Source organism: Mastigoproctus giganteus, chromosome 1, assembly GCF_048544385.1.
Source record: "Mastigoproctus giganteus isolate SK-2022 chromosome 1, ASM4854438v1, whole genome shotgun sequence".
NCBI lineage: Eukaryota > Metazoa > Arthropoda > Arachnida > Uropygi > Thelyphonidae > Mastigoproctus > Mastigoproctus giganteus.
In genome coordinates, this window is record NC_143575.1 from 278,627,348 (window position 1) to 278,654,728 (window position 27,381).

At 37.9% G+C, this 27,381-nt stretch overlaps 1 protein-coding gene across 5 annotated transcripts in view; it reads left to right on the forward strand.

The window, feature by feature from the left end:
* Utx (Utx histone demethylase) overlaps positions 1-14,892 on the forward strand; it is a 758,689-nt gene extending 743,797 nt beyond the window's left edge. For all 5 annotated transcript variants that reach the window (XM_090377749.1, XM_090377755.1, XM_090377761.1 and 2 more), the window contains 2 exons: positions 5,233-5,400; positions 13,942-14,892. In XM_090377749.1, coding sequence (XP_090233875.1) covers positions 5,233-5,400; positions 13,942-13,968 — 195 coding nt within the window. In that variant the 3' untranslated portion in view covers positions 13,969-14,892. The remainder of the gene's footprint in view (positions 1-5,232; positions 5,401-13,941) is intronic.
* The last annotated feature ends 12,489 nt before the right edge of the window (positions 14,893-27,381 follow it).

The window sequence follows — 27,381 nt, forward strand, 5'->3', positions numbered from 1 at the left end:
CCCATTTTGAATTTGCTGTTGGTAACATCATCAGTTGGTCCCACTGTATAGAATTTAAATACTGTCTCAGACCATCGTAGTCGCCTTTACGAAAGCAATAACCCTTCCCTTTACCCCTGATAGTAGTTAGCTCCTTGAGTAAATCCCATTTCAGCACACTGTGATCACTGCCACCTATTGGTTCCTGTATCTGCAGATTCTTAATGCATGAAGAATCACTACTGATAATCAAATCAAGAGTATTGCTCCCTCTAGTTGCCTCCCGAACATGCTGATTTAGAAAACAATCATCCATTAAATCCACATAAGCCTTGCTAGTGTGTGAGTGACCAACCCACAAATTCCAGTCAGTATCTGGGAAATTAAAATCCCCCATTATAAGACTCTCTGATTTACTGGCCCACTCTATTTCCCTGTACAGTTTCTTATTATGCTCATCAGAGTCATTAGGCCTATAGCACTCTTACTCTCAATTTTTCTCAATATAATTTGTCTTGAAATTTCCTGAACTGAGGGGTGCTACTATCACTCTGTTTTATAATAGATAACGTGCTAAAATTCATTCATTTAGACTTTGTTTATACTGGTATAAGGTGGTAAGCTTCACATCCTATTTATTCCTTTTTGTTTTAATTGGTTCGTTTTGATTGACTATTTCAGGTATGTTGGTTTACAATTTCATTATTATTTCAGAGAGGTTGAATTATTTTTATTATAATATTCTTACAAGTGGTAATTTTTTCATTATTGTTTTATTTCAATATTTCTTTAATATACTACTACTGATAATTCATTATTTTATTATTTCTTAATATTCTGCAACTTGTAATTCTGCTTCTTTATCATTATCTTTATCAAAGTTTTGCCCATTGCATACCATCCTTTAACTTCTTACTCTAATACCAGGATCCCTTACTAAAAGTGTCAGGCAGTTACGCTCCCGGTATAACCAGAGTAGCTTTATTAGAAGGCTATTTTCTTTGCTTTTCACTTTCTGCTTTCTAACTCTAAATTTTTATACCTCAAGATCTATTAGTATTAGTAACGGCCGCATGGTGCAAGAAAGCCTATGGCTTATGCTGCACCAGCCAAAAAAAATAAATAAAATAAATAACTAAATAATAATAATTAATAAATAAATAAAAATAAAATAAAAAATAAATAAAAAGGAAATTAAACCTATCATCCTATGCGCTTCCCTTACTCGAAAGTACTATCCAGATGACCTTTGAATTTCCCCAAACTGTCGGCCTCTACCACCCATGAAGGCAACTTATTCCAGTAATTTATAACTCGCTGGCTAAAATAAAACTTCCTGCAGTCCAATCTAAACATTTCCCCCCGTAACTTGAATTTATGTCCCCTAGTTCTAGCATCATTTATAATCTTGAAAATTTTGTCCTCATTCATTTTACTGATGCCTCTCAGAGCCTTAAACACCTCAATCAAATCTCCTCTAAGGTGTCTAGTTTCCAGACTCTGCAGCCCACATATTCGAAGTCTTTCTTCATAAGGACGCCCTTTTGCCGATCTCACCAGGCGAGTTACCCTTCTTTGCACCCTTTCAAAAAGCTCGATGTCTTTCTTTAGGTGCGGTCTCCATACTTGAACACAGTATTCCAAGTGTGGTCTAACATAAGCCTTATATAATGGGATTATCACGTCCCTATCTCTACTTGCAAACGTTTGATAGATCATCGATTGGGCACCATGGGTCTTCTTGCAACCTGTTTACAATGCTCAGAGAATTTTAAGTCTGACCGTATCGTAACACCCAAGTCCCTTTCCTCCAGTACTGGGTTTAGTTGAACTCCACCAAGTGAATAAGTTATTTTGGGATTACTGTTTCCCAGGTGTAATACCTTACACTTTGTTGGATTAAAGCACAGCTGCCATTTTTCTGACCATTCCTGAAGTCTATCTAGGTCTCTCTGAAGAAGCTCAGCTTGACAGTGATCATTAACTACTCTACCAATTTTAACATCATCTGCAAATTTAGACATCACGCCCTCTATCCCTTCATCAGTGTCGTTTATGAAAATTAAAAACAACAGTGGTCCTAATACTGATCCTTGGGGAACCCCACTTCTTACATCAACCCAATCTGAGGAATAGCCATTTATCACAACCCCCTGCCTCCTGCTCTGAAGCCATCCTTCTATCCATCTAAGGATTTTCCCAGTGATTCCAACCTGTTCCAGCTTATAAAACAACCGCTCATGTGGGACTGAGTCAAAAGCTTTGCTGAAATCTAAATAAACAATGTCAAAATTATTCCCTAAATCCAGCTCGTGAGTGACCCTTTCGAAATAGCAAACCAGATTTGTTAAACATGATTTTCCCTTTACAAAACCATGCTGAGTATCCTTGAGAATTTCAATTCGATCCAAATGATCCTGAATTCCACCTTTGATCTTTGCCTCCATGATTTTCCCTACTACTGAAGTCAGACTGACAGGTCGATAATTTCCAACTTCACTTTTAGAGCCACCCTTATGTATGGGAGATACATTTGCACTTTTCCAATCCAAGGGAATCTCCCCAGAGTCTAGTGATGCTCGCATAATTAGCCTCAATGGTTCAATGCACTCGCTTGCTGCCTCTCTTAAGATTATAGGGTATATTCCATCAACTCCAGGAGCCTTACTGGTCTGTAGGCTGGAAAGTTTTTTTCATTAAATAATCTTGCGAAATTTCAATATCATTAATTACATATTTTTTAACTTCGCTCCCACAATTTCCCATTGCCACAAAAGGCTTTTCATTTGTAAATATCGATGCAAAATAACTGTTGAGTTCATCTGCAACGGCAGCTGGTGTATTTATTACTATCCCCTTTTCCTTACGTAAAGGTCCGATCTGGTTTGTCCTGCTCTTCTTGGCATTTATATATGTGAAGAATTCTTTATCCCCCCTCTTTGCTCTGTTTGCTAGTGATTTCTCATAAACTGCCTTTGCCTGTCGAACCTTTTCTGTGGCTCTATTACACATCACCTTGTAGCTGTTATAGCATTAGCATTAGTAGAGGCATTTGATGCAAGAAAGCAAGCTTATGCAGCATCAGCCAAAAAAAAACAAAAAAAACCCACTTCCACTTCACCCCTCTGTTCGTTCAAAATACCTGTCCAGCTGAGCCTTAAACTTATTTAGGCTATCAACCTCCACCACAAGGGATGGAAGTCTGTTCCACCAACCAACCACCCGCTGGCTAAAGGCAAATTTCTGCACGTCTATCCTACATCTGTCTTTCCTCAATTTGAATTTATGCCCTCTCAGGTGATTTTTCTGAGCTAGAGGAAGAATCCCATCAGCATTGAGCATGCTTAAACCATTCAAGGCTTTATACACCTCTATCAGATCACCTCGCTGGTGCCTAGTCTCCAGACACTGTAATTTGCAAAACTTAAGCCTTTCTTCGTAAGAGCACCCCTTTGTTCCATTCACTAATCTTGTTGCCCTTCTCTGTACTCGTTCCAGCAGCTCTACATCTTTCTTGAAATGAGGCCTCCAGACCTGTATACAGTACTCTAGGTGTGACCTGACCATTGCCTTATACAATGGAATAATCACCTCCTTATCCCTGCTGGAAAAATTCCTGTATATCATTGACAATACTCCATGAGCTACTCTTGCAGCCCGTCTGCACTGCTCAGAGAACTTCATATCTGCCTGCACAACCACCCCCAAGTCCCTTTCATTCTCTACCACTGTCAGTGTAGTACCACAGAGTTGATACGTTGCTCTGGGGTTGCTGTTTCCCATGTGTAGTACTTTACATTTGTCAATGTTAAACTTCATTTGCCACCTCTCAGCCCATCTGCTCAACCTTTCCAGATCCTGTTGCAGCAGTATATTGTCAGTAGTGTCCTTAACAACCCTGCCAACCTTTGTATCGTCTACAAACTTGGACATTAAGCTTGATATACCATCATCAATATCATTTATAAATACAGAAAACAATGGACCCAACACTGAGCCCTGAGGGACTCCACTAATAACATTAGTCCAAGATGAGCAGTGTCCATTGATTACCACTCTCTGTCTTCTCCCCCTCAACCACCCCTTTATCCATAGCAGCAATTTGCCTCCAATGTCACACTGCTCCAATTTGTGTAGCAGTCTTCCATGTGCAACAGTATCAAAAGCCTTTCTAAGATCCAAGTATATAATATCAAAGTTATTCCCTGCATCCAGTTCTTTTGTGACTGCATCATAGTATCCAATCAAGTTGGTCAGGCAAGACTTCCCATTAACAAAACCATGCTGTGTCTGAGCTATAACTGAAGTCTTGTCTAAATGATCCTGCAGTGCTTTTTTAACCAGTGCCTCCATTAATTTTCCTGGAACAGAAGTTAAGCTCACAGGTCTATAATTACTTGTGTCAGCCTTTGATCCTCCTTTGTGAATTGGGGTCACATTTGCACATTTCCAGTCTATGGGTACCTCCCCTGAGTCCAAGGAAGCTCTCATAATTATGGCTAAGGGTTTGCTTACTTCCTTTGCTGCCTCCTTTAATATAACTGGATAGATCCCATCCACCCCGGGATGGGATCTATCCAGGCTTCAGTACTTCAGTATTAGAGTAATTCGAGGGAAATTGAGGTGCTATGGCCTTCCTTATTCTTACTTCCCTTCTCCCTTATGTCACATAAGCATTATTTTTTGCAGGAATATAACATATACACCACAAATCACATGAAATTTATTGTTGGCTTTCATTTTCTGTATTATTTGTTTCAAAGCTATCTGTCTGGCTAGCTGTTATTTTGCCTGTTTGCTGTTAAATTTAAATGTAGATTGCTGATATGCTTATAATTGTGATAATTTGGACCTAGTTATACAGGCAAATGAAACAGATAGCCTTGCTAATTATTGATTGGATATATTGAATGGTGCTAGCCCTCGTTAAAGTACCATTCAAGATATCCTATTATTAATAATTAGTCTGATAATTATTATTTTATATTTTTATTATTTTATTGCTAATTATGTTTATTTATAGGGTATCGCAAAGTAAACCAGCTCATTAGTCTTTATAGGTTCTTTTTGCCTAATGGCTCACTTTGTACTCTCATACTTTTATGCTAAAGTCTTATCATACACCTGCTCTTTTGGTCTGAAGACACTTTCAGCACTTATATTGTACATATACACTCTTACTGTAGTAATTATATATATATTATTTTTTTATTTTTTTTATTTATTATTATATTTTTTTCCCCTCTTATGTAGGTCGAGGTGTTCAATATATTGTTTGTAAAAGAAGTGGATAAGAAACATGTGGTTCATTGTTTAGACTGTGCTAGGAAAAACAGCCATGTACTGGATGATTTTGTAGTATTAGAAGAATATACTATGGATGACCTCATGGAAGTGTATGATAACTTTATTTTGCATCCTGTAAGTATGTTATTATTTTACTTAGATAAGTGTATTACAAAAGTATTAAGTGAAAAGAAGAAACACTGCTCTGCATTGAAATAAAAAGAAATGACTTTTTATTTTCAATTTGTGAGAATGTGCATCAAAACTCGGCATCACAGCATGTGTTAGCTAACATATGCAGTTCTACTGAGATTACCTTGTCTCCTTTGATACACATACTCACAAATTGTGAATTAAAAATCCTAAAGATAAATGACAGTTATGGCTGAAATAAATGATAGAACAAAAGGGATTACATTTCCTGGAACAAATTCATCTCATTAGAAACCAAAAGGCACAAAGTTGAATTGCTATATCCCTATGGGGTTAGAGGGGGAACAGGCATTCTGTGTGTTATGAAACACTCGGTCTAAAACACTGATGGATCCAGTATCTTTCTATTTCAGAAGATTTAGGAGAAGTCTGGTTTTCCTGGCTCTCTAAAATCCACTCGTGCACCCCTTCTCAATGGTAAGCCCTGTTACGTCACTTTGCTAGCAATGAATGAGTAGAATGGTTCTCTTCAAGCCGTCTTGTAAGAGTGAAGAGGAATAGACCAATCCATCCAGCACATTACAACACGATGAAACAAATGGCCCTCAATCCCCAGTGGCTTTCAACCCCCCCCCCCCCCCCCTACTGCAGCAAGAGGATCAGAGTGGAAGCAGAGGGTAATAAGAATCTCCGGCTGCCGTGCGTGGAAACTGAACTTGGCCCGTTACAATGTAAGATTGCTCATTGGTGAATATACGATATTAGAGCTGGAAAAGGAATTAGAAAAGAAAGTATGAATTGGAATATCATCATCAGCTTGGCTGAAACAAGAAGAAGTGAATCACTTATAAGTTTATCAAGTGGAAATCTGCTGTACACCAATGGAAGCAGTGAAAAGAGCGAAGGTGGAGTTGGCTTTCTGATCCATAAAGATATAAACTATTTTGCAATTCAAAAATACACTACCAAGGGTGTCAAGACCTACTATTCAGGATTTCTAATTGGTACAAACTAAAGATTATAATGATGTATGCACTAACATCGAGCCATGATGATGAAGAGGTTGAAGAAATGTACATCAAAATTGAGAGACTTCTAGATGAACAGAAAACTCTCTATACCATTATTATGGGGGACTTCAATGCTAAGGTTCGAAAGACACAAAACAGCCAAAAAGGAAACTATAGAAAATTCTGAAATTGGTGAAAGAGGCAACAGACTTGCGGAATTTGTAGAATTTCGAGGAATGTCAATAATGAACACTTTTTTCAAGAAAATGGTGGACAGAAAGTGGACATGGAAGAGCCCAAATGGATTAACAACTAATAAAATTGACTTCATCCTCAGTAACAGAAGGTATATTATGAATGATGTTACCGTCCTGAACAATGTGAATGTTGGAAGTGATCACAGAATGGTAAGATGCACATGATATAGATGTAAGAAAAGAAAGAAAAAACACAGACTGAAGTAAATAATATGAAGGTCTTTGAGATAACAGAAGAGAAAAAGCAGTATGTACTGGAACTTAAGAACAAGTTTGAGCTTCTGCAGACCTTTCGGGACCAATATATTAATGAGGAATGTAACAACTTTCTGAAAGTGATAAATCAGAGAAGAAAAAATTAGTCGAGAAACACTTGTCATGATGAACCAAATATGACCAAATAAAGAGTAAGCTAAACACAGACAAGGACAAAATTGAGTATACTGAGTTATGCAAAGCCATTAGAAAGAGACTCAGAGAGGGCATAAGAAGATTTAGCACAAAAAAAGTAGAACAAGCATTAAGGGAAAACAAAGGACTTAAATCAGCAGTCATGAACAGAAAGACAAATGATACTGAAACTGAAAAATAGTGATGGTGTATTTATAAATAGAAGAGAAGGCATAATTCAAATAACAGAAGACTACTGTAAAGAATTATAAGGAATGAAGAAATAATGCCAGCAGTGGGGAAGATGGATCACAAATTAGCAACACATAAATGACATACCAATATCCTTTGTGATGAGGATATTGGTATGTCGTTATGTGTTGGTATTAGAACATGCATTGAAGAAAATGAAGAATCAGAAAACCCCAGGCAAAGATGAAGTTATTGTAAAGTTTTTAAAATTGGGAGGAAGAGACATTACACAAACTGGCACGACTTCACAAAATGCATTAGAAAAGGCATGGCCCTAAGGAGTGGAATAATGCAATCATAGTTTAGCTGCATAAGAAAAGAGATAAATTGGAAATTATAGACCTGCTTGGCTATGATAATAAGTTGTGATATATTTTGAAGCTGTTTTTGTTGCCTATTTACATTAGCTTGTTGTCCTACATCTACAAGTTGTTCACAAGGTAATTACTAACCGATTAGAAAGAACTAGTTGTGCCTGGTTTAACACAAGCCATCAGCATTATATCTTAAAGTTTATTAATGTAATATCAACACATTTCATTTATTTATTCATAAATTTCATTATAAACACAATTAAAAATTTCGTTCTTCTCAGATACAACACTTAATGAGTCGATTGATCTAACTCTTGAGAAACCAATTTATGTTTGCCTGTGACTGAATACAGGTTTCGGAAGGTATAAGAATATTCTTTCAAAAGTCTGTCCCTGTGACTTGTTGATGGTCATTGAAAATGCTAAACTATAGGAAACTGTCTTCTTTTGAATTTGAAAGGAATATTTGTATCAGATGGAATAAGAGGTATTCATGGTATGAGACCAGCATCTAAGTTCAATCCATCTATGTGAGCTTCTATGATGTCTTTGTAGATGCTTAATTATCAATCTTGATCCTTTGCAGAGTCCCCTTGATGGCATAAGATTCCGTAGTAGCATGATTACAGCACCTACTTTCAGTTTTAACTCGTGAGAAATCATTCCTGTTAGCATTACTTGAGGCATATGGTGCAAGAAAGCAAACTTATACAGCATCAGCCAATGGGGGGAAGAAAAAACCTTCCCATTTCACCCATCCAGTCACTCCAAATGCTTGTCTAGTTTAGTTTAAATTTATTTAAACTGTCAACTTCTACTACAACAGATAAGTCTGTTCCAGCAATCAGCTACTTCTGCACATTTATTCTACAACTTTCTTTCCTCCATTTGAATCTGTTGAAAAACAGGCTGTAGGTTCTTAATTTGAACAAGTGGAAGTATCCTGTCAGCATTGAGTCTGCTCAAACCATTCAAGGCCTTAATCAAATCACCTTGCAGGTGCCTAGTCTCCAGATGCTGCAACTTGCAGACTTAAGCCTTCTTCGTAAGCACACCCCTTTGTTCCTCTTGTTGCATGTATACAGGTGCATGTATACTTGCGTATACACCAGTGCTAGGAGTTTGGTAAATGAATTTGAGGTGTTGGTCAAAACATCAAAGGCAGATATTGTTGGGATATCAGAGATGTGGTGTCACACAGATATAAGGAATGCAGAATGCAGAACTGGAATTTGGGGAGTGTAATGTGTATAGGAAGGGAGGAGGGGTTATGCTATTAGTTAAACACACAAAATCCAAGGAAGTGCAGCCAGTCAGCATCGCTGGACAGTGCAGTGTCGATCAGTTTGTGTGACATAAGCACTGCGAGATCAAAATTGAGAGTAGGAGTGTGTTATAGGCCTAATGACTCTGATGAATATAATAAGAAACTGTACAGGGAAATAGTGGGCCAGTAAATCAGAGTCTTGTAATAGGAGATTTTAATTTCCCGGATATTGACTGGAATTTGTGGGTTGGTAACTCGGACAACTAGCAAGGCTTTTGTGGATTTATTGCATGATTGTTTTCTACATCAGCACTTTTGGAAGCAAGAAGAGGAAATAATACTCTTGATCTGATTATGAATAGTGATTCTTCATGCATTGAGAATCTGCAGATAAAGGAACCACTAGGTAGCAGTAATCACACTGTGCGGAAGTGGGATTTACTCAGAGGTAACTAACATCAGGGGTAAAGGGAAGGGTTTTTGTAAAGGCGACTACGGTGGTCTGAGACAGTATTTAAATTCTATACAGTCGGACCAACTGATGATGTTACCAACAGCAAATTCAAAATAGGAGGCATTCAAAGAATTAATCTTGGAAGCTACTAGGCTTTACATACCAACTAAGACATTGTCGAAGGTTTAGGTCTATGGATGTCAGATGAACTAATGAGACATGAGGCAGAGAAGAAAAATGCATGGGATACATATGAGAGCATCCTTGGACTCGGGGGAGGTTCCCACGGACTGGAGATATGCAACTGTATCCCCAATTCAGAAAGGGGGATCGCAGGGTGACACGAGTAATTACAGACCAGTTAGTTTAACTTCTGTTCCGGGTAAAATAATGGAGTCACTGATTAAAGATGTATTGCAGGATCATCTAGACAAGACTGCAGCAATAATTCAGACACAGCATGGGTTTGTTAAGGGAAAGTCTTGTCTGACAAATTTGATAGTATATTATGATGTGGTTACAAAGGAACTGGATGCAAAAAATAATTTTGATATCATCTATTTGAATTTCAGGAAAGTTTTGACACTGTTGCACATGAAAGACTATTGTACAAATTGGAGCAAAATGGTATTAAGGGTAAGTTGCTACAGTGGATAAAAGGATAGTTAAGTGGGAGAAGACAGAAGGTGGTAATCAGTGGGTGCTGCTCTTCATGGACTAATGTTATTAGTGGAGTCCCACAGGGTTCGGTGTTGGGTCCACTGTTGTTAATGATATTGATGAAGGTATATCAGGCTTAATGTCGAAGTTTGCAGATGATACAAAGGTTGGCAGTGTGCTACTGCTACAGGATCTAGATAATTTGGGCAGATGGGCTAAGAAGTGGAAGCTGAAGTTTAACCTTGACAAATGCAAAGTACAGCATATGGGTAGAAGTAACCCCAGAGAAACGTACGAACTGTGTGGTACTACACTTAAGGTGCTAGAAAATGAAAAAGACCTGGGAGTAATTTGCAGGCAGATATGAATTTTTCTGAGCAATGCAGACAGGCCAGCCAGGGCTGGTCATGGGGTTTTGTCAATGATATATAGGAATTTTGCTTGCAGGGAAAAGGAGGTGATTATCCCTTTGTATAAGGCAATGGTCAAGCCACGCCTTGAGTACTGCATACAGGTCTGGAGGCCTCATTTTAGGAAGGATGTAGATTTACTTGATCGTGTACAGAGAAGGGCAACAAGATTGGTGAGGGGAATGAAGGGATCCTCTTACCAAGAGAGGCTTAAGTTCTGCAAATTGCAGTGGCTGGAGACTAGGCACCTGCACGGTGATCTGATTGGGGTATATAAGGCCTTGAATGGGTTGAGCACGCTGAATTCTGTTGTGATCCTTCCACTTGTTCAAATTACGAACCTAAGGGAGCATAAATTCAAATTAAGAAAAGACAGGCGTAGACTAGATGTGCGGAAATTTGCCTTTAGCCAGCAGGTGGTTAATTGCTGGAACAAACTTCGATCTGTCATGGAAGTTGATAGGTTGAATAAATTTAAGGAGGAACTGGACAGGCATTAGGAGGGAATGGTGTGTGTTTTTTTTTTTTTTTTTTTTTTGTCTGATGCTGCATAAGCTCATACACATGCTTTCTTGCATCACATGCCACTGCTACTACTACTATTAATGAGTGACATGGAAGCCTATGATAAATATAAGATGGTCTGTAACCAAGTCACAAAGGAGATTAGGCAAGCAAAGGCAGATTATGAGAAATCTTTGGCAAAGGATGCAAAGAAAAACAGCAAAAAGTTCTTTATCTATGGAAACTCTAAAAGGAAAGGGATGAATCAGATTGGTCCACTGGATATTGATGGTTCAACTGTCGATGATCCTGCTCAGGTGGCTAACCAACTAAATGAGTATTTTGCATCTATATTCACACATGAGAGTTATTCAGGGAAGGGAATGCCAGAGGTGAATTAAACTCTGGCAGTCAGCTAAATGATTTTGTAATAACTGAGAAGAAAGTGGAGGAGAAATTGTTGAAAATAAACATAAAAACGGCAACATGGATGGATGAGATCTATCCAGTTATATTAAAGTTTGCAGTAAAGGACGTAAGCAAACTCCTAGCCATAATTATGAGAGCTTCCTTGGACTCAGTGGAAGTACCCATGGACTGGCGATGTGCAAATGTTAACGCCAATTCACAAAGGAGGATCAAAGGGCAACACAAGTAATTATAGACCTGTTAGTGGCATTTACTAAATTGTTAACAAGGAAAGGTGGTGTGTTGGTTCATATTTTTAACTTCTGATTCCGTCAGTAATGCAAGTCAGAGTTGACATTTCATGCATTTATTTACTTTATTGATATTAGTTTTCAGTAATCTTTATATTAGTTGAACTTTACTGTTTTCTAAAGTGAGGAGTATATCATCTTGGGGCCATATTGTTTGTGTTTCCCTATGAACAAAAAAAGAGTAGAGCAAAATTTGAATGATAGATCATGGCAAACTTTTCCAAGTGTTTTTATGTCCATGTTCATTATTCTTTGCTTTTCTAATTTTGTACTCTATTAAAGTATTCTTTATTTTTTATTTATTTTATCTTTTATTTATGCGAGAGCAGTGCCTTGTAGATTTCTGCAGACAAGAGAAACTCATCATCACAAATACATGGTACCAAGTTCCCAAAAGAAGGTATACATGGATGCACCCAGGAGACTCAAATAGATATCAGCTAGATTATATCCTAGTAAAAGAAAGATATCAAGTCAGAAAGTCCATAGCTTACCCAGATGCAGAAGTGATCACAATCTTGTAATGTTAAAGAACAGACTAAAATTTAAAACACTAAAGAATACAGTATTTATTAAAGCTATCAGAACACAGCTACAGGGAATTTTGTCCATAATTTCCACTTTTAATTGATGTTTCAGAGTACAGTCAGTGGACGCAATACAATACAGGAAGTGTATCTTATTCAAAAAGATGAAAAACTTAAAACTGGCTTAACTCCTATCTCAAGTTTGCTGGATGAATTCACACCTTACATGCCACTTGAGATTATTATTGAAACTTTGCATCCTGAATAAAACATGTTTATTTTGTAAAATTTTTTTTTTTTTTTTTTTTTTTTTTTTGCATGGATTTCACGGCAGTTGAAGGTGTTCTGACAGAAAACTTTCCCTTGGCCACAAAAGCCGTGGAAAATTGATCTCTCTCTCTTTTTCTCTCAATCATATGAAGGTAGAGATCTGAAAGTTTTTATTTTTGTTCCTAAAAAACTATAAGAAATAATCTTTTAAAAAATATTTTGTGTATTATGTTTCCTGATTATTTTTTATCCTTATTTTATTTCTTTATTTTTTAATAGAATATTACTGAAGCTACAAAATCACTTCAATGATGCCAGGTTTTTCGTTTCCAAATTTTGATCATCAGTCCAAGGAATAATAGAATAAAATACTTATGTAGTTAATAACTTAACTATAAGTATTTTATTCAAAAATAAACAGGTACACCTGCTAATGCATTCTCCCTTTATCCCTGCTTGATTAATCTCCAGGTACCACGGTTACCACATTTCAGACATTAACCTCTATTTAGGTTTGGTTTTTATGTATTGCAACTAATTTTTTTATAGTGATGCTTATAGATGTTGGAATCCTGTTATAGTGATGGATTGTAATTCATTTTTCCAAGGTTGTAATATAAAAATTTATTTTTTATACACTGTGCCCTTGTTTTATAAACAAATTTCAGATTTTGTGTTAACACATTTGAAAAATCAGTGCTCCTTTTTCCACATACATAGTAAATTTTCACTACAAGCAAAAAAATGCCAAGTTGTGTATATGTTGTCCTATCTGTTGTCAATACCCTGAACCCTTGGACATACTGCAGACTGTCAGAAAACTGAAGAGGGAGAATTTTTTTTTCAAGTTCCTGCTTTGCCTTATACAACTTCCCTACACTTTTGAAAGATGACTCATGTGGAATATAGCCTTGAAATAAACAAAAAGTTGGACTCCCTTTTTTTTCAATAAGAACTATTAGTAATGGCCATATGGTGCAAGTAAGCCTAAGGCTTATAAATAAAGAAACAAACTGAGTAGATGTTGCTGAATATGTTATTCAGACTGAGGGATCCAGCAACTCCACATGGAGTTGTTGGATGTTGGTTGTGACGCCAAATGGCCTCACAACCTTAGATTGGTTCAGCTTCAACCATTAAATTAATATCATTTTGATTCTCTTTTTTTTTCTTTTATACTCTGTTTTTAATTTATTACTGCTCATTTAAAATTATTGTTTATGATAATTACATACATACACATACTATATATTTACTTTGCTTTATTTCATTTAAGTTAATTGGAAATTCATTTTGTTTAACAATTTTTACTGTACGAATGACTTTCAAGTACATCCCTCATCTAAAATGAAGAATTAGTGTAAAAATAAGCAACTAGAAATTGATAAATATGCTGAAATTCTTTTAGTTAATTTGGTTATTACTTGTTTCTTGTATTAATGCCATCATATATATATTGATTCCTGTTTCTTCTTTTTTTATATATTAGGTTCCACATTCTGCAAGTACATCATGACAGCAACTCATCTTTGATAAATAATTATATTCGCTTCATTAACTGTTAACATCAAAAATAGAGTACAAAGTAAAAGGCACTAGTAAATTATTAGCACCAAAAAAAAGTGGCCTGCCACAAATAAGATACAAGACTTGTCATTTGTTGGAACCATTTCCGCCTTCACATATTTATGCATATTTTTGTCATGCAAAGGATCGATGTTATCATTCTCTTTGAAGACAAATACGTGGAATTCATAACATCAGGGACTGTGCCATTTTGTTGTGAATATATGCTGGACTTCTTGATAGGTGTCTTAGTTGTGCGCCTTACTTGAGAAGTGTTATTGAAGTTAAATTTTTACAAATAAAGTGTAGACAATGTGAAATACTTGAATCAGTTTGACTGAACCAGAGCCTTCGATGGACTTTTGTAAAAGTTTGTATTGTCAGCGTTGAGAAAGATATTGGAAATTGTTATGTAAATAGGTTTGGTGTACTGCCTTTTGTTGACTGTTACAAATATGATATGAAATCACATTTTGTTAACGTTCAGCCAACATGATAGTATTTGTTTTTAAGTGAAATAACTTTTTTTGAGCTATGCAAGGGTGTACACTTCTGGACAGTTACCTTTGCTGGTATATTTTATTTATGAAATTATTTTCTTCACTTCTGTTGGACTGTTCTTCAGGGAAGGATAGTTATTTTGGAGTTGCCAATCTTAGCCTATGCCAAGTCATGATCACTGCCATTACCAGCAAACAGACCTTGTGATAAAACTGTACCACCCTCTGTCAATATGAGCACTACACATGTTTATAACATTTTATAAGTGAGGCCACTGCATTGTCTGCAGTGTATCCAATATACAATATTGTAAAATAACTTTCTTCTGTAATATACATTTATTTCTAGAAAAAGTTGAGTCCTGCTCTACAAAATGCGCAAATTGTAAATCCTCCGATTGGTAATTATTATTTGATCATTAATCAGAAATGTATTTTTATGTATTTGTAACATTTCTGTTTGTGTTCTGTAATTTACAACTCAGGAAGAAGAAGTTTTTTTTAATAGTGTAAATTTATTGACTATCCATAATTGGATAAATATGTCTTGTTAATTCCTTCGCAGAATCCATTTTCTTTGCTAGGTGTCATATCTTATGACAGGATGTTAGCATGTCACATATGACTTATTTCAACGTTAATGAGGCCTTCTTATGTGAGATACCGATCTCTTTCCATCGCAGAGCATATAAATATTAAACAGGAAATTCTGTGCAACATTTTTCTTTCATGTTTATTATATTTATGCGTTCAGTTTGTATTTAAAATGTCTGTCCCTCAAAAATTAATAAAAAAAAGTTCTACATTAATGAAGAGTTGTTCTTTATTATAAAATAAATACATATTAGTTACTGTTTAAGAATAGTCATTAATTAGAGAAACTTACAGGTATGTAGCACATGTACACGTATACTAAAAACCTAATAAAAAAAAAACAGAACTTTTTACTACATATACACATACTTCTTAAAACACAACTTGCAGATCTCCATAAATACAGTGGTTTCACCACTATCACTTGCTTGGGGAGATCTGAATTAGAATCATGTCAGATACAGGGAATTCCAAAGGGCCTTTTTAATTCAGACTAGTTAGTGATTTCAGGTTGGAAAATATCCCTCTTCTATAGAGAGAGAGAGAAATGTTTTGCATTCTGTACAACATGCATATTGGCCTGTGGGCACACTTATATGACATATTACACTAGCGCATTATAGCTTAAGATTGATGTACTGTAAAACTACTAAATGAACATGCATTTCATAATTATAAGTAAAACAGGAGCAATGTAGCACAACTTTATGTATCTCCAGCCTAAAAGATAAAATAAGAATGGTATACGGGCAGTTCCTGCTTAACGAATTCCCAGGTTTACGAGTTTTTTCCAAGTATCAACAAAATCGAAAATATAAAGATCAATTGTAAAAAATTAATATTAAACATTCATAAATCCCACATTTCAAATTGTGCACCTATACAATAAGTGCGCCCCGCTTTATGATATTAATCCATTCCATCGTATTGTAATATGAACCCAATAACACATTGTTCTTTAGTTATTCGTTCCAAGCCCTTGGAAGTTGAAATTTTTGTTGTATAAGTAAACTATTTATCTCTCCAAAAGTTCATTTTATAATGTAAATTGTATTAGTTACCAATTCAAATTATTAAATGCACTACAATTTCATCGTTATCATATTTTCTGTTATAAGAACCAATTTTGAATGGTTTTGTAATATTTTTCTAAAGCACATTTCTGGAAGTCACAACCATAAAACAATTTGCACTTTATTGTGCTTTTTTTGTACAAGCAATTATCAACAGTAGTAAACTCAACTTTATTGCATTTGTGAAAATGCCGATAACGATTTAAGTCAGTTTCTTTAAATTATAATTTACTTGATTTTACATGCTGTTTTCATTTCTTTGGATAAATCAATCATTGTTTAAACATAAACTAATTAGCTAACTAATTTCATTGTTGAGAATGTAACCCATGTTTTTAACATTGTTTATGGGAATAAATTCACGTTTTACGAGCATATGCCAGCAACAAATTAACTCGTAAAATCAGGAACTACCTGCACAGTTCAGAATGGCAAATATACTGAATGATTCCAAAGTAATCCTTGATATATGGTTATTTACTATGGCAAAAAGTGTACACTGCAACTTTTAAAAAAATTAAAAAATTTAAATTGTATATTACTCAAACAAGTCACACGTTTTCGACAATAAATACAACAGGTTTCTGAAAAGTAAGGTAACATTTTTTTTTTCCCTTAATAATGGTGAAAGGGTCATCTCAATGATATACAGGAATTTTTCTTGCAGGGATAAGGAGGTATTTAGCCCATCGTATAAGGCAATGGTCAGGCCACACCTTGAGTACATGTATACAGGTCTGGAGGCCTCATTTTAGGATGTAGAGTTGCTGCAGTGAGTGCAGAGAAGGGCAACAAGATTGGTGAATAGAACAAAGAGTTGCTCTTACGAAGAAAGGCTTAAGTTTTGCAAATTACAGTGTCTAGAAACTAGTCACTGGCGAGGTGATCTGATTGAGTTGATAAAGCTTTGAATGGTTTGAGCATACTCAGTGCTGATGGGATGCTCAGAATAATCGCCTGAGAGGGCATAAATTCAAATTGTAGGATAGATGTATGGAAGTTTGCCTTTAGCCAGCGTGTGGTTGATTGCTGGAACAAACTTCCATCTGTCGTAGAAGTTGATAGCCTAAACAGATTCAAGGTGGAACTAGACAAACATTTGGAGCGAGTGGATGGATGAAATTAGAAGATTTTTTTTTTTTTTTTTGACTGATGCTATCTTGAATTAGCTTGCTTTCTTGAATCATGTGCCTTTGCCTTTACTACTGCTAATGTGTACATTTGGACATATGTGTATACATAAAGGGCGGTAACTAGAACATCAGTTCAACTCCTCTGTGAAGAATAGTACCACTATAAAATTGCCACAATCCCCACCAAAAGAAGAGGGGGAGCAGGGATGGGAGGGGATGCAAAAAACCGTCCCCTTACCCCCCCTGCCCAAGGGACAGGGGTTAAAAGTGAACTGGGATAGAGCGCCCAGTTCAGGTTGCCAATGTCAACAATCACTCAAGTAATGGATGCATTATACCAGATGAAGTACATTCGGGAGGCTGGCATTTAGTGTAATTTTGCCTCCAATGGGTGTTTCTTGGGTATTATCAATGGCCATTGTCTGGAGAGGTTTGGTCGAGTTTAATTGCCTCTATAGGACTAAGTCACAGGAGTTGATGGTCTAAGTTTCCATTTCTCAAGGGCAACTATGATGCAGCTCCAGTGGATGTGCTGGCTCCCGATCGAAGTATGACACATGCAGTCAACAAAGGTAGGTCGTCAGTGAACAGTTTTATCACTCATTGTTTCAAGTCAGTAATTGGCAATAGTATGTCAATTCTCAGTGGGTATTGATCCATCCAGTGGGTGTTATTCTCAGGATGCAATTTTTTTTAAGTCCAGTGGTTTCAATTCGCTGTGTCTCATTGGAAGAATGAGCGACAGTGCGGTGACATTTTTTGGCCCCGAGTGCCAAGCGTTTCTAGTGATCAGGCGATATCTCTGCGATTATAAAGCGATTTCTAAAGTGATAGTGATACACGTTTATAGAGTTTAAAGAAAATTCTCTATTGTACATATATATATATATAGTTGCTGAAAAGTACCAGCACAAAGAATCCTAAGAAAGGAAAGACACCTTTCTTTTATTTATTTTCTAGTTTACTAACTACTAATCAACTTCCGCTTGGTCACTAGGTGGCACCGCTCCTGCCTCCCCGTGGCGGGGCCGGAAACCTGGGAGGAAAAGCTCTCACTCCCAGGGCTAAAAGGAGCAAACATGAATGATCCAAACATCACAACCACAGATCCCAAAGATCCGACTCCTTTGAGTCGGAAAAATGAGGATAATGAGACAAATGTTACCAAAAGACAAAAAAAGGAGATAACATCGCTTCATGCACCTACCTTTCTAGTCCTCCACTCAACATCAGAACAGCCATTGGGAAAACTGTCGCCATTTGTAATACAAAAATGCCTAGAAAGTGTAGCTGGAACACCAAAAAATGTCAAGAGACTGAAATCAGGCGACATTTTAGTCGAGACAGCCAGTGCCAAACATGCAGAAAGACTGCTTCAGATGAGAACTTTTGGAGGGATCCCAGTAGCAGTCTCTCCCCATAACAGCCTAAACACATCAAAAGGAGTAATTTCTGAATGGGACCTTATTAGTGTCTCAGAAGAAGAAATTAAAAATGAGCTAGAAGATCAAGGCGTCATTGCGGTGAGAAGGATTAATGTTACTAGAGATGGTATGCTTACTCCAACTAGAAATTTGATACTGACCTTTAACACTCCCAAACCACCTACATCGGTAAAGGCCGGGTTTCTAAATTGTAACATCAGACCATACATTCCGAATCCTCTCCGCTGCTTTAAATGCCAAAAGTATGGTCATTCACAAATGGCATGCCGTGGAGTCCCTATCTGTTCCAACTGTGGATCTCAAGATCATACCAATCAGAACTGTCCAGCCGAGCAACCAAAGTGTCCAAATTGTAAGGGGGATCATTCTGCCTATTCTAAGAACTGCGAATTCTGGAAAAGAGAAAAGCAGATTCAACGATATAAAGTAGAACACTCCGTAACATACCAAGAAGCTAAGAGAACTGTACTCCCGACTATTTTAAACAGACCTTCCTATGCACAGGTCATAAAGAAATGGCGTACAATAGAGACGCAAACAGATTTCACGATTCCCCCAAAGAAGTCTATTTCAGACTGGGCACGAGGTCTACTCACATCCCAGCCAAAACAAAAAGAGAAAGTCACAAACACACCACTATCTGTACCTCCGAATGCAAAACACACAGAAACAAAAGCCACAGAAAAACGTAATGTCATAAGCCAGAAGCCAACAGAACAAATGGATACAGAATTGACCAATCAAGCAGAGGAATCAGTACTAGAGATTTTTGCGGAAGAAGAGATGGATACCGGCAAACCATATTTTCCAAAGGAAAAACATAAACTTGAAAAGCTTAAAGCAACAGCTAAGAAACAGTCTGACACTTTCTCGAAAACCAAATAATGGGGATTATAATCCAATGGAACTGCAGAGGTTTCCGCACTAATATACATGATATATATGATCTGATTGCACAGCATACCCCGCTGTGTCTTTGCCTGCAAGAAACGTATCTCAGACCTCAAGACTCTCCCACAGTAAAGAACTATATCACATACCGTAAAGACAGAGTAACAGGTGGCACGACCCATGGTGGTGTGGCAATTTTGGTAAAATCACACATTCCTTCCCAAGTTCTTCCACTAAACACAACCCTTGAGGCGGTTGCAGTACGCATAGCCATTAAATCTCTCATAACCATTATAACAATTTACGTTCCCCCAAACCAAGAATTACAACAACAAGACTTGGAAGATATATTAACTCAGTTACCTCCACCCTACTGTATACTGGGAGACCTCAATGGACACAGTCCTATGTGGGGAAACACAGCCATAGACCGGAGAGGAAAACAGATCGAAAAATGGATAGAACAGAATGACTTAACCCTGTTGAATGATGGTACACATACATACACGCATCTTCCATCGGGAAACAGCACAGCTATTGACCTATCATTATGCTCTCCAACATTATTTCCAATACTTGATTGGTCTGTACACAGAGATCCTCTCAGCAGCGATCACTATCCAATAATCATTTCCATGATATCAGGAACCACATGTCAGTCACGTAGAAATCCCAAATGGAAAGTAAATGAAGCAGATTGGGAACAGTATAAATCCATTGTAAAATTAGATGCAGATATTATCAAGCAAAAGCCTTTAGATGCAGCAGTACAATATGTAACAAATAAACTAATCCAAGCTGCTGAGCAGACTATTCCAAAAACATCACCACACCTTCCAAGACATCCAAAACCATGGTGGAATGAAGAATGTTCACACGCTAAAAGAGAGAGAATTAAAACCTGGAATAATTTCCGAAGATGTCCCACTACAGAGAACCTAGTATTATTCAAAAAGGCACGAGCGCGAGCCAGGTACGTTAGAAGAGCCAGTAGCAAAGCATCCTGGATAAAATTTGCATCCACTTTAACAAGTCCCACACCATCTCAAACTGTCTGGAATAAAATCAGAAAAATGAATGGCAGATACCAGATTAATCCACCCCCAATCCTAAACTGGAATGGACAAATCACCGCACAGCCTTCAGAAATAGCCAATGCACTGGGTGAAACCTTTGCCAAAACATCAGCAACCACATCATATACTCCTAATTTTCAAACATACAAGGCAAGAATAGAAAAACACAAACTGAATTTTTCCACAAGAAATGACGAACAGTACAACCTTCCGTTAACTTTCCATGAATTAAAAACAGCTCTGTCGCAGACAAAGCAAAGCGCTGTAGGACCAGACCAAATTCACTACATGATGATAAAGGAACTTGACCACCAATCCCAAATGGCATTACTTGAACTGTTCAACAAAATCTTTCTAGAAAACCAGTTTCCACATAGTTGGCATCATGCAATAATTCTGGCCTTCCCAAAACCGGGAAAGGATCTTTCCAATCCACGCAACTACCGTCCAATTGCTTTAACAAGTTGCCTAGGCAAAGTTATGGAAAAAATCATCAACGCTCGTTTAATGTGGTATCTGAACAGTAATAATCTTCTCGACCCGGCACAGCATGGTTTCAGGAAAAATCGCTCAACACTAGACCTACTTATAAAACTAGAAAACAGTATACGGAATGCCTTCATCCGCAAGGAACATCACATCATGATCTGCTTTGATATAGAAAAAGCTTACGATACGGCATGGCGTTATGGAATCCTACAAAACCTACACCTCCTTGGTTTACGTGGACATCTTCCTAAATATATCCAAAATTTCTTGCAACACAGGACATTCCAAGTTAGGCTGCAGACAATCCTTTCAAAGGTTTTCATCCAAGAAGAAGGAGTGCCTCAGGGGTCTGTGCTTAGCACTACCCTGTTCGCTATTAAAATAAATACAATAACCGAGCACATTCCAAGAATCGTTGACGCTGCTTTATACGTTGACGATTTCAGCATTTCCTATCACTCTCAGAATATGCAAAGTATAGAACGTCAGCTACAAGGAACAATAAACAAAATAAGCAAATGGGCTCAAACAAATGGCTTCCGGATTTCCACACAAAAAACTGCGTGTATACACTTCTGTAGAAAACGAAACCTACACCCTGATCCCGAATTGAAACTTGACGGACATATTATCCCAGTAATACCAAGCATAAGATTCTTAGGACTTCTTTTGGATAAGAAACTAACATTCCTTGATCACATTAAACAACTCAGGCTTTCTTGCTTAAAGAAATTAAACATTCTCAAAGTTCTTTCCGCAACAACTTGGGGAGCAGATCGATATACACTTCTCAAACTTTATCGATCTATAGTTCGTGCTAAACTAGATTATGGAGCAGCTGTTTACGACTCGGCTAAACCAAGTGCTTTGAGATGGTTAGACCCCATACACCACAGTGCACTCCGTATAGCACTCGGCGCTTTTCGAACTTCACCTGTACAAAGCCTTTATGCAGAAGCCCATGAACCTTCATTACAGCTTAGACGACAGAACTTGTTATTGCACTATGCCGTCAAGATAAAATCTATCAGTGATCATCCAAATAGAGACTTTCTGTTTTCATATAACTGGGAAAACATATACCAAGCCCATCCACGGATGAATCGACCTGCCAACATCCGTCTGAAAGATTTACTGCTAAGCCGAGAGCTTGATTATGACAACGTGGCTACTGCAATTGCACAGACCATTCCACCATGGTGCATAGTTCAACCCATATATGATATGTATTTTCAAACCTGGGGGAAAAACACTCTATCCAGAAAAAACTACCAGCAGTTATATGCAGCATACAAAGAACAATATCCAAATCACACTTTCATATATACAGATGGGTCTAAATCAGAGACTTGTGTAGGAGCTGCAATTCATTTTGAGGATCGTACCTTCATCCAACAACTCCCAAAAGAATGCAGTATTTTTACTGCTGAATTACAAGCCATTTCAATGGCTATAAACCACATCAAACATAAACAGATAGCAAACAGCATTATTTTCACGGACTCGCTTAGCTCTGTTACTGCCTTGCAGAACGCAAATACCAAAGGACATCCAATCCTACAACATATCCAATTTTCAGTATCAAAGGTATTACAAAGAAAGCACAATATCAGATTCTGCTGGATCCCAGGCCACACAGGAATAACTGGAAACGAAAGAGCAGACAAAGCAGCAAAAGAAGCTTCCACATCTGATTATGCCTTTCATACAATGCCATATACAGATTACAAATCCTTGATCCACCAAAGCAGTATAAAACAATGGCAAAAACACTGGCTAGATCAGACTAACAACAAACTTCGCCTAATAAAAGAAACACTTCGACCATGGTCTACTAGCTTCCGATCGAATAGACAGGAAGAAGTGATCCTCGCTCGATTGCGAATCGGGCATACACATATGACACACTGTTACCTACTCAGAGGTGAAGATCCCCCTCAATGCCAAAACTGTCAAGTTTCGCTGACTATACATCACTTCATGGTGAACTGCCCAAAATTTCATAGAGAACGTCAAAGAGCCTTTCAATCAATAATGAATAAACAAAACAATCTCATGCTTAAAACAATTTTAGATGACCGGCCAAATATAACCGAAGTTTTCTCCTTCCTCAAGTTAACTGGATACTTTCAAAACATATAAAATTAAAAGTACACCTTTTATAGAGAAACTACACAATATATATAGCAAAGTCTTGGTTCTGCCATAAACCACAAGTAAAGTGAAAAAATGCTGATATACAAAACTCTCCTACCTAGGCTAGGCGCATTATAGCCTAAGCTGCTCTTGCGCCAATAGCTTTCAAATAACAACAACAACAGCGGTGACATTTATTTTTCTGCGCAAGAGGTAGGACTTGATTGTTAGGTAGAGGTTAATTGGTGTGTGGGCGCATCTTAGCCTGGCCAAGATGCTTGTCCACCAGAAGGTGTCGAATGCCCCAGCAAAATCAATAGTTATGACAAGGAAATACTTGTCGTAAGTGGATGCAGAATCCAGATTTCTCAGAGATTTGATGTGGAACACCCAGGTTTGAACCCAGATTGAATTGCAGGGCCATTTCTGATAGGTGTGCAGTGCTAGCATGCACACAGGCAGCCAAACCCCTATGGGTGCCTCTGTAGCCAAGTGGGAAGGAGCAGCAGTGCGTAGCACACGCTTCTTGATTAGATCAGGGTTCGAGCCCCTCACCACCAAATACGGAGGATGCGGAAAGGTCAGGGAATGACCACCGCATATCCCGGAGCAATATGGCCTTAGTTGCTAATGCTCCCAAATAACAGGAAAAAAAAAATCCCTATGGCGGCCGATAGTGCACTTTAAAGAATGAAATTAAAATGTAATTTAATATTTTAATATAGTGGTCGGCGATGAAACAGCGAACGTGGCATTCTTAATAAATAATATATTCCCTAAAGGCCCATTCACAATGAAAATTAAACATAAAAATAACATAACAAACATTACCGTAAAATTCAGAAGTCATACCAACATTCATAATGGGAACATAAACATGACCGTAAACATATTTGGTAACCATGGAAACACAACATGCTCTTCTTTCATACTTCAGAACATTGATGTTTTCATGATATAGCTGTGCAGTTTATGGTTATATATATCGCCGAAGCATACATGTGTTTTGCATCAGAAAACTTAGAAGTGTAAGCACAGGCAATGGTAGGTTCATCCGTTGAACCAGAGAAGGATTCAACAATGGAACTTCCATAACCTCTACGACTTGTTTTAAACCACGTAAACAAAAGCATGAAAGCTTGGAGTTTGCAAACTTTCATGTTAACGTCTTATGATTAAGTTTAAGGTTACACTTACGTAATTTATTGTGAATGGTTTCATTAAATAACATAGGTACAAGGTTTTATGCTTATGTTATGTTTAATTTCTATTGCGAATGGGCTTTTATTCCCGTACCGTTAATCTTAAAGCATCATTGTTTTAATTGTTGACGGAACCGAAAGGAAATTTTAAATAAAGAGAAATATTCATCCAATAATCAATTCTCGTGTCGACCGTTTTCAACATTTTCGCAGCAAAAAATTCGTTACTACCGATCCGCATTATTATTATTATTATCAGCCATATCGTGCAAGGAAGGCTGAGGCTTACGCTGCACCAGCCAAAAAAAAAAAAAAATTTTCCTATTACCCTGAAAGAGAAGTAGAAAGGAATAACAAAAAAGAGAATGATGATATCCAGCTCAGGACCCTGGTGTGCCAAGCCAATAGAATAGAATAGAATCTTTAATAGCAGCAATGATAGACATACAATTAGTATCGTCACGGCATTGTGGTGCCAGGGGTTAACAAAACATGTTTACAAAAGAGATACACATGAGAAAAAAAGATAAATCAGATTATTAACAAAGCACAGTTTTACATTTTCAGTTCGACGAGGATACCCTTCCTGTATTTTTTATTATTGACCACTTCTTGGAGGTCCCCGTCGATGGCTTGCAGTGAGAGCAGCATTTGCTTTGGCAGGAATCTCGGTTAGTACTAGCCCGTTACGGTTTGCTAGCAGCTGTGCTGAAGACCGGAGATAAGGGGGAGGAATGCGCCAAGAGCAGTGATCCCAGAAGTTCGGCTCTGTAATTTTACCGGTGGCCATCTTGATGGTGAACAGCAGCCTTCTTTCTCCGATGTAGGACCGGAGCCTACGTAGGTTCTGCTAACTGCGTTGATCTGAGAGCTGGGGGAAGGTGGAGTTTGCTGTTGGCCCATTTTAGAAGCCAGAATTCGGCAGAGAATATTCTTTTAATGTTGGATTCGGCGGCCGATGCCCATATCTCTGAAGCATACAGTATTGTCGGGTAAAGGATTGATATGATGTATCTTTTTACCAGTTGTGGGTCAGTGGTGTGGAGCAGCTGTTGTTTGGCGACCCAGCATAGTGAATTCAGCCTCGACTGTATGAGGTTTATGTGATCGTTGAAAGATAGTTTGGAGTCGAAGACGACCCCCAGATCTTTGTGTGTTTGAACACTTGGAACTGAGGAGCCGTTAAGCACAGGCTCCAACGTTGTTGGGCTGTCTCTTAGAGACAGCCGTTGTCTAAGACAGGACAACGGCTTGTCTAAGACAGGACAACGGCTGTCTCTAAGAGACAGCCGTTGTTGACAGCCGTCTGACAGCCCAACAATGGCTGTCTTAGAGACAGCCGTTGTTGGGCTGTCTCTAATAAGTTATTTGTGCCGATTTTAGGGGGTTGATTTGGAGGTTGAACGTATTGAGGTAGTCAGCCATGTCCTGCAGTTTGCTAGTGATTTCGGCTGCCGAGTTGGATGGCGATATTCTAGTAAGGAGCTTGACATCATCAGCATATGTGATCCAATTGCACTTATTGGTCACAAATGGCACCGTGATTGCTGAGAAGAGAATGCCAGACAGGACCCCCCCTTGAGGTACACTGGCAGTTACCTGAAGGGGGGTCCTGTCTGGCATTCTCTTCTCAGCAATCATGGTGCCATTTGTGACCAATAAGTGCAATTGGATCACATATGCTGACGATGTCAGCAGATGTGAGCCCCTGGGGGTAGCTCTAGCATGCAGTTGACTAATAGCTCAAAACCGGCCCTGTTGAGTTGGCATAGTTACATTTACTGATTCGTAGTGTGTGTGTGTGTGTGTGTGTATATACTGTGTCAGGGTGGTTCCCAGGCAAAAGCCCATCTCCACCTAAATCATTTTAAACAGAAAATCTGTAAAGTGGACCTGATAAATAAAAAGATAGCTAAGAAATAAGAAGACAAAAGCACAATTTTGAAAAGGAATAGGATGGGAAAAAAAAAAAAATTTTTTTAAGTTAAGTTCGTAAGCTAAGTCAAGTGTATAAATGATTTTTGTATAGGAAAGAATAAAAGTATATATAAGAGATATGTTTGTGAGTGTAGTATGTCGTTTATGTCAGGTCACTTTACCATCAGAAAGCAGCTGGACTTTTCAACTGCAATCTGATGCCCGTCCCTGGCACGAGGAGGACCTGCCAGTTGTCCAGACTTGGGCCGCCCAAACCCAAGAACTGAACAAAAAAAAAAAAAAAAAACCACTGCAGTGGTCCATGCCCAGGAGCCCCAGACCCGACCAAAGGCTTCCAGGTCTGAAGCTCCCAAATCCAGATGCAATCAATGAAGATTCTGGTTGTAAACAGCCAATTCAATGTCCGTAAGGTTTCTTATTATACATCTTCTGGAAAACACAGCATTTGCATACACCTGTAAGGCCTGAAAGTTGTTAACTCCTTGCACCAATGTATGTACATTATCTTCATCAACATTAGATATCTGTTCTTTCAAAAGAAGCCTTTCAACATTATAGTAAGGACAAGAAAATAGAATGTGTTGCCAAGTCTCTACCGCTCCACAAGAACACCATGGATCTGGCTCCAACCCCCTAGAATACAATTTATCCTGGAACAACCTGTGCCCTGTTAGCAGAAAACTGGTATACATAGTGGGGCAAAACCACGACGACACTGGTTTAGAAATAGCGAAATCTGCCTCTGGAATAATCTTTCTAGTTATCGCTCCCACCTCAGAAGAACTCCATCGGGCACTCCATATTCCAACCAAACCAGTCCAAATTCGAAGTTTCTCTTCCTTACCGGTAGCCGTCAGATTTAAAGACATCCCTAGATATTGGGCAG